The 9,201-nt window shown below is 44.4% G+C and overlaps 1 protein-coding gene across 1 annotated transcript; it reads right to left on the reverse strand.

The window, feature by feature from the left end:
* Nucleotides 1-8,040: 8,040 nt before the first annotated feature.
* LOC121454894 (transmembrane epididymal protein 1A-like) lies at nucleotides 8,041-8,955 on the reverse strand. Its single transcript, XM_041662275.1, has one exon. The coding sequence runs from the start codon at nucleotides 8,953-8,955 to the stop codon at nucleotides 8,041-8,043; it is 915 nt and encodes a 304-aa protein (XP_041518209.1).
* Between the last annotated feature and the right edge of the window lie 246 nt (nucleotides 8,956-9,201).

Here is a 9,201-nt window from a genome sequence, read left to right on the forward strand (position 1 = left end):
TGCTTCTCATCCGCTAGGGCTGTGGCAAGGTGGGAGTGTCAGAGCTGGCCCCATCCTGCCCTCATTTGTCCGACTATGCCTGGCAGCTGTGAGCTGAGCATCAGTGGTCAGAGGAGGATGAAGAGCAGCTCTGGCTTCACAGCAATGAGAGGCTCGAACTGACATGTGTGCAGGGCACGTCGCTCTCTGAGGCTCCCATCTGGGGTGATCAGATCCCCACCTTGGCCCAACATTGGAGGATACTCACATGAGCGTCCTGATCTCAGGGCTTCAAAGAGAGGACTTGTCCATCCGAAACCAGACCTGCCCACGGTCGTGCCGAAGGAAGCCAAACATGGTGAATGATTAGCACAACTTCCAGACAGCTCCGCAGTCTGGGAACACAGAGTAACTGAGAAGTTGTTCAGCTGGGGGAAACTCGGCTTAACCACGGAAACCCATGAAGGTCTGTCATGGCCTGGCTGCTCCACGCTCAGGCTCACCCTAGACCCAACTTTTCTACCAGCCAGGCTCCACTTCTGAGAGTCCCTCAAGAGCCTGGTGCCGTTTGTACTAACTACATCATGAGATTCCAGAGTGTGCAAGCAGGTACTCAGGAATTGCTGACTGCTGGAATTCTGCTGTGTACATGAGGGCATGTCAAGAACTGGGCGACATAGTTCTTACCCCAGCGAGCTTACAGTTCACCTGTGTGTACCCTAACACCATCTAAACCACCTCTACACCGTAGACTTAAAATTAACTTTCTCACTACCGTATTAGATAAATATGAGAGGTAGTGGGATATTGTAATCGTTTTACTTTATTTAAATTTTTTTAAAAAATTTATGTATTTTGATCATGTTTTCCCCATCCCCTAATTCCTCCCAGATCCTATCCTTCCCACCTCCCTGTCCACTCAATTTCTCTCTCTCTTTCCCTAAGAACAAACAAAAAATGAAAATTAACCAAAAGACAGAAATTGCCAACACAAAGCAAAAGTACACACACACACACACAAAAAAAAAAACCCTTATAAAACACATGGAGTGTGTTTGTGGTGCCCGACTGTTCCTAGGTATGGAGCCTGCTCTGCAGTGTTGTTGATATACCCAGTGACACGTCATTGGAGAAAACTGACTTTTCCTTTATCAGCAACTATCAGTTGCAATAGGTTCTTGGTTGTGGGGGAGTGGGACCTCCATATCTACTTCCCCTTCTCGGTGCAGGGACCCCATCTGGCGTAAACCTGTGGAGGTCCTCTGTGTGCTGCCTCAGTCTCTGTGAGTTCATATGTCTATCAGTCCTGTGGTATCTGGAAGACTTTGTTTCCCTGAAATTATTCATCGCCTCTGGCTCCTAACCTTCTAGTCTCCTCTTCTGCACAGATCCCTGAGCCTTGAGATGCGGGACTGATAAGGACATCCGAAGTCTCTCTGCTCCTTGTCCAGTTGGGGGTCTCTGTGTTAATTCCCATCTTCTGTGATGAGGATCGGTCCACGCACGGAGCTGTGGGTTTAGCACTATGCTACGGGATGTATTGATCATATATTTCATTACAAAACATTATTTCAACAAGTATTTTTTTCTATATAAATTAAGAACTGGTTAATGCCAAGCTTCTGAGCTCCAGAACTTCCATTTCCTTCTCCTCACATGTCTCTAGACAGGTTAGGTCATAGTATCCCAGTCTCATGTGTCTATGTGACTATGCTCACGCGCTAGTGACCAATACGTATCCTTTGATGTCTGGCCAAAGTGGGGATCTGATCTCTCTAGACAACAGACTCAGAGTGCGACGTGCCCTGCACACCTGCCAGTTCCAGCCTCTCACTGATGTGAGGTCAGGGTTGTTCTTCCCCTGCTGACCCTTGATGCTCAGCTCGCAGATGCCAGGTCGAGCTCCGGGAAAGGAGGGCAGGACAGGGATAAGCTCTGTTACCACCAGTTCATGTGAACCATGGCCTGGAAGACTAGAAGCAGTATTAAGAGTGGTTGCTATAATGGGTTGTACACATTAGACAGAATAACATATTATATGAAATGTGTGTTTTAAATTTTTAGTTAATGAGGCGGGGTATGGAGGTGCACGCCTTTAAACTCAGCACTAAGGAAGCAGAGGCAGGCAGTTCTCTGAGTTCAAGGCCAGCCTGGTCTACACTTGGAGTTCCAGGACACCAGAGCTATATAGAGAGACCCTGTCTCAATAAACAAAGTCACACAAAACAACAACAAAAATAAGAAACAAAACCCAAAACTTTTTAGTTAGTAGGGCTGGGCGTATAGCACAATTGGCAGAGTGTTTGTCTACCATGAAGGCCTGAGTTCTGTTCCTAGCATCTCATAAACTGGGCATTTGTAGGGCGTACCTGTAACCCTAGCACGGGAGAAACAGAAGCAAGAGGATCCCAAGGGTAAGGCCATCCTCTGCTACACAGCGAGGTCTAGACCAGGATGCGCTGCATAAGACCGTGCCTCACAAAACAGCAAAGACAAAAACAACAGCCAAGATTTTAGTAAGGACCAGTTCATTGGAAAGACAGAAGTGTGATCAGAAATGGCGTCTTGAAAACTGAATATAAGCTCAATGAATGTGGGATTCTAGTATGTTCCCTAAAATAAATTTTAATTTAACCCCTTTCTGGTTAGGAGGTACATCTTTATTTAAAAAAAAAATGATTGCAATTCAGCATGCTACAAGGCAGAAATACACCCCTGGGGAAAGAAAAGCAAAAGATGCACGCTTGAGAGGGTCATGAAAGGTAGAGTCCATAGAAATCAGCACACGAGGCCAGGCGGTGGTGGCGCACGCCTTTAATCCCAGCACCAGGGAGGCAGAGGCAGGCGGATCTCTGGGAGTTCGAGGCCAGCCTGGTCTACAAGAGCTAGTTCCGGGACAGGCACCAAAGCTACAGAGAAACCCTGTCTTGAAAAACAAAAAAACAACAAAAAAAAATCATCACCTGGTCTGATAAACTGTTATTTCAAGTGAGGGTTACTAGGCTGTGAGGTTCATTACTGGCCTAGCAGACCAAGGCTCACAGAGGTAGGAAACAACGTTCTAACTTCCCAGTTCCACAGGACCTACAGCTTTGGTTCCCCACAATACACCAGCTCAAAACTCTCTCCACTTTTCTGTGCAAGCCTGTGAGGCCTTGCATAACTGTGACTTAGGCCGTTTGCCCACCTGCCAATGATCTCAGGTACCTCCCAACTATTTCAACAGATGCAACTTTCTTCTTCTTCTGGAAATCAGGAGCTCATACACCCTTGTGCCTCCCCCATATGCCTGCTTTTCCCAATCCTGCATCATCCCCACACATACCAGGATACAGCAGGGTGTGCACCCCTATGTTAGGAGTTAACCAGGATATAGCAGGGTATGCACCCCTGTGTTAAGAGTTAACCAGTAAATTGCATGGTATGCGCCCCTATGTTAGGAGTTAACCTTTGTTCCTTTAGTTTAGAATTCCTTTTGGTTTTGTCATATTTAGGTTCTTAAGAAAGAGTTTGATGTAGGCTAGCCTCTTTTTTTTTCTCCCTTGAGACAGGGTCTCTCTTAAGTATTTCTGGCTGCCCTGGAACCCATTATGTAAACCAGACTGGCCCCAAACTCACAGAAATTCACAGGCTTCCGCTTCCCACGTGCTGGTATTAAAGGCATGTGTCACCATATCCAGCTAGCCTCAAACTTCTTATCTTCTGCCTAGCATTGGAGTTACAGGCATGTACCACCATGCCTGACTTTCATTTATTTATTTATTTATTTATTTAGTTAGTTAGTTAGTTAGTTATTATGTATACAATGTTCTGCCCGCATGACAGAAGAGGGCTCCAGATCTCACTGTGGATGGTTGTGAGCCATCATGTGGTTACTGGGAATTGAACTCAGGACCTCTGGAAGAACAACCAGTGTTCTTAACCTCTGAGCCATCTCTCCAGTCTGACTTTCTTTTTCTATTCAATTTTTAAATTATTAAAAAAGCAACAAAAAATTGGAAGAAAAATAGTTTTGAATCACAAAATAAAAAGTAAACATGTATTCCATATCTTATCAGTTTTTCAATCCCCAAGCTGAAACACGTTGTTTTAAAAAGTAGTCAGTCACTCAAAATGGTGTTAGTAACAGGAATATGGATCAACAGCACAACCCCAACATAGCACAGCCTACTCCTGTTACCATGGCAACACTGCAGCATTCTTTTCTATCGGGTTTGGCATGTCATTTGAACCAGCCAGATTTAGTCCGCTAAACTGCCAACATAGATTTGTTACTGATTTATGCTACCGGTCCTGATCCATGACTGCCTGCCCCAGCACCAATTCAGAGGCCAGGGACCTTTATAGGAGTCTTAATTCTTCAACTTGGGAACCCTAAACTTTAAACTTCATGATGGAACTATATTCCTCTGCCCACCAAAGATTCTCAGTCCTCCCACAAGGTGCTATTATTACTGGGAAGCAGGGACATAAACAGGGATTGTGCCTCCCAAACTCCTAGTGACAAACTTTGAGCCACCCAGGAATCTCTCACTAATCCAGAGTCCTTTGACTAGTAACTACTTATAGGAGTGATGCTCCAGGCCATGGGGATGAAGTGGGGGCTTTTCTGTGACTGCCTTACCATGTGGAATGAAGCTTTAGAATTGTTTTTAAAAAAGGATTTGGAAAATTTAAAGATAAAGGCTAGATAATCTCAGAACACATTTAGCTTGACTTAATGGGCAATTCTAGTGGGAGCTGAGAGGCCAAGAATACAGATAGCAATATAAAGCACTCATGGATTACATACGGGCATGAGGACTCTCCTGTAGACTGGACTAGAGGCCATTCATGCTACACCGTGGCAAGAAACCTGGATATTTTTTGTATGTCATTTATTTGCCTTTTGAGATGGCTCTCAGCTAGCCTAGGCTGCCCTTGACCTCACAAATGTAGTCAAGGCTAGGATTAAAAGTGTGCGCCATCATACCTGGATTCTCTTCTTTAAAGAGAAAGCTGGTGGACAGATATCATTTAAACTTTCCTAGGGAAACTGTTTTGGTGACCATTCTGCTGCATGCTTTGGTGTGTTCGTGTATTTCTGGTTATCAGCTACAGACAACAAGAATCTATCCTGGCTACTGTAAGAGAAAAGGAGTTTATTAAACGGGTTCATTAACAACGTCATTGTGAGGGCTGATAAGTGTTCCAGGTTAAGTTCGAAAAACCCATGTCTAGCACCTCACTACTGAATGCACTTAAGATGACTCCTCTGCAGGCCCCATGGACCAGTATGCACAATGGACAAGCCACCTTGATGAGAGAGAACCTCTGAACGCTGCCGTCTTTGCTGCTTCTTGTGTGGCAGAATGGAAATTCCACGCCGACTCAGTTTCCTCATTTGAAGTCTTCAGTAGATTGTATGAGTGGATTGGTCATATGTCTCTATGCTAGCTAAAAATAATTTTATTTTATTAAAAATAAAATTCTGTCAATGCATTCCTTTCCCTTTTTCTGTCCAAATACCTGACAGAACAGCTTGAAGGAGGACAGCTTTTATTTTGGTATTAGAGGCTTCGGTCCATGGTTGCTTGGCCTTTATGCACATGGACAGAACATTGTGGTGGTGGGAACACACAGTCAAAGAAGGCTATTCACATCACAATGGCCAGAAAGCAGACAGTCAGACAGGAGCCAAAGGTCGGATATAACCTTCAGAAGCACACCACACTTTTCTACTTTCTGCACTGAGGCTCCACTGCCTTAAAAATTTCCCAACTCCCAAAATAGAGTCACTTGAATACATGATCCTTGGCAGATAGATCATAGTCAAACCATAGCATTGGGAAAGGGGATCTGACAGTATGGAACTGGTAACAAAATGAAATTGTTTGCTCAAAAGGTATTTGTGCCTAACATTTTGACCTGCTGTCACGCCGACTTCACAAAACGTAGACCACTTTCCTTTGCTACCTATACTGTATGAGTCCCTCCCCCTACATCTTCTCCCATGATAAATTCAATTTCTCTGGTATTTTGACAATGTGATAGGGAAAAAGAGATCTCAGTTTATTAGAATCTGTTTTTTCCCCAAATGAATTAATTTAAAATTATTATTCTTAGCCAGGCCTGTGTTATCAGTTGTTCCAGAGACTGAGGCGGGAAAATCACAAGTTAAGGCAAGCCCTTTAGGGTAAGGGCAAGGCCAAGCTAGGCAATTTAGTGAGATCCTAACAACAACAACAACAACAACAACAACAACAACAAGATTAAAAGTAATAGGGGTGAGGGTAGCTGGGAGAGATAACTTAGTGGCTAATGCCTTGTTCTGATCTTACAGAAGATCCAAGTTTGTCTCTCAGCATCCATGTCAGCCATGAGCTTCTGAACTCACGTGTACATAACCCCATACAGATATATACACATCCATATTCTTAAAATAAAAAAAAAAACTTCAGAAAAGTAATGGGAAGAGCTGGGTTTGTACCTCCGTGGTAGAGTGCTTACGAACCTGCAGCACCCCATCCACGTCTGTGCTCTATGCGCTACCATACAGTTCGTGAGCTTCGGGCAAGGGGCTGGAGATTGAAACAAAGACACACAGACAGAGGGACAGAGACACGAACCTCTAGTCACTGGTAAGAAGCCCTTTATCCAATAGCACCATGGAGGTTTATATACCCAACAGTCAAGTGGGCCAACAGGTGAAAACCTTATCCTCTGATCCTCAAGGCCAAGGCAACACGTGCTCGTGCAGCAGAGCTGGTAAACAACTTTGACACAGCCTTTAGTAACTCAAATCATTGGGGAAGTAAAGATCTCTAGCAGGGAAGAGCAGCTGGAGGCCAGGACTCCAAACGGTCCCAACACGAACCTAACGTGCACAGAGTCCTGGGTTGATTTTCCCCATCCCCATAACAGAAGGAGCATTGAAGGTTATTGTTCCTGTGACACAGCTACTTACATCCTCTTCTTTCTTAGATTGCCCTTCTTATTGTTAATATTTGAACACATACACACACACACATTCTGAAAATCTTGTTTTGCCTACTGTGTACGGTGAAAACACTTCTTCACAGTGCCCCTCTTATCTTTTCATTGCGAGGCAGGATCACATTATACAGCATAGGTGGCCCACTCCCCAAGTAATCCAGGCTGTCCTCAACCTGCAAGCTTTTCTGCTCTGTGTCCCAAGTATTATAATTGCAAACATGTGCTGCCACATCCAGCTCTGACCGCAGGAGGTTTAAATAAAGTTTTTAAAATCATTTTTGTGATTATTATATATATTGTAGTTACATATATTTACCAAACTCATACAATTTATCTTTAAAATACATTTATTCTTTGGCTGTTGTATACATGTATGTAATGTGTTTTGATTATAGTTATACATCCTGATTGCCTTCTTTTATGCCCCTCCAACTGCCTTTTGGACCCTTTTCAATACATTCAGTATGTTTGCCTGGAGTAGGGGGTAAAAAATAAGAACTATGGTAGGGGTTCATGAAAATTTGGTTCATGTAAACTTTAAAAAATGAGATATGAAAGTATTAATTCTTACTTTATTTGTATTTGAAACAATGCACACATTAAATTACACATACACGGGATTCTTATTCCATCCAAATGGAGTAGTGAATTTACTATATATGTTATGCAGTTTCCACACAGTATCACTTTAGTTGTCAGCAGGGGCACCCACACTCCTTTTTCCATTTGTGGGAAGTCTTTATTCTCACACTTAGAGAAGCGTTTTCATGGTAGCATCCTTACTGAACTCTGCCCCTCCTTCAGAGGTTCCCTGCCCTTGCCTTCCCACTGTGCGTAGTTCTTGTGGCCCACTCTTCTCAGCCCTCTTAGTCCACTTTGTCTTCCCACTTCTCCTGACCAGCATAATCTAAGCTATGCCACTTTTCCAGGTAATCCTTTTCCCTCCTCAACAGTATAGAGTCAATGACAGGCTTTATAGTTGGGACTACCTACCATCCTTCAGGGCCATTACCTTCGCTGAGGAAGAAGGGATGCATTACAAGTACCCGAGAGCCCACAGAAGAAAGATGGGGTAGTGTGTATATTCTAGGCCTTGTCAATCGGAGAGCTCTTTGAAGGGAGAAGAGCTTGGTCATCCTTGTCCTGCTGCTCTGCATCCTGAAGCAGCCTGTAGAAAGTTCCTGAAGAACTCTCGTGATACAGTGCTTCCTTGGAACCCATCAGCCTCAAGCTGGGGCTATAACAATAGTACCAAGATGAAGATAAACTGTAGACTCCCAACAGGCATAAGGCATTGATTATTACATGCCAGCAGAAGAAGGTGGTGGCAAACATGACATCTTCATCCTTCCATGGGTAGCCAGAGACCGGTCTAAACAGAATGAAGGCTGTGTTCATCAGCCACGAGCCCATCATCAGGAATAGAAAGTTCTTGATCAGCTGAAGGCGAAAGGACCCAGCAGCCCACAGCTCTGCTGTCAACACCAGCATCAACAGGAACACCACCAAGATGAGGAGGGAGTGGACATACAGCTCCAGCCTGGATGAGACCTGAACATGCGACACCAGCAGCAGCAGCAGCACGTAGATGCCCAGGGCCATGGAACCTCTTTCTAAGGCCACACACCTCTGCCGCAGCATGTTCTTGCTCATGACGTCTACACAACCGTCGAGGGTGAGGAGGATGAACATGGTGAGGTGCTGCCACTCTTGAGGGTACATAAACCTTGGAGGTGTCTCTTTGTTGATCAGCTCCATCCCATCATCAAGACAGAAGACCACATAAAATGTTAAGAGGGAGCCGGTCACTATCTTCAGCCAGCCCCCAAAGGCTATTTTCCACACCTTGGAAGTGTTCTTTTGATTCTTGGGAAGGGATGAAAGATACGTGGGAGAGTCATTAGCCCTCATGGCCTTGAAGACAACTGTTGCCTGATACAGTCCATACAAGAAAATGTATAACCCTGGGTAGAAATGGCCGCCAAACTTTCCATTCCCCATGAAATGACAGATCTATTTGTATAAAAAGTAAAGAACAGAACTGGAGACTTTTCGGCCTTCTTCTTCCTCGCGGGCCCATCAAGTTTTGGTTGTATGCACAGAGATAATATCTACCTATTTTTATCATCTCCTTCAGCCCACTTCTCTCTCCCACAGAATAGAAAATTCTGGACAGGAGCCCTACACCTTGGGTGAGGGGCATCTCATTGTCTCATTCCCTCCTAGTGCAAAGTGAATTGACTGACT

Source organism: Microtus oregoni, unplaced genomic scaffold, assembly GCF_018167655.1.
Source record: "Microtus oregoni isolate MIOR12 unplaced genomic scaffold, Mior012 000013F_ref0000133, whole genome shotgun sequence".
Classification (NCBI taxonomy): domain Eukaryota; kingdom Metazoa; phylum Chordata; class Mammalia; order Rodentia; family Cricetidae; genus Microtus; species Microtus oregoni.

Excerpts from the sequence above, each read along its gene's own strand:
- LOC121454894 (XM_041662275.1), bottom strand. The coding sequence starts at position 8,955 with ATGGGGAATGGAAAGTTTGGCGGCCATTTCTACCCAGGGTTATACATT.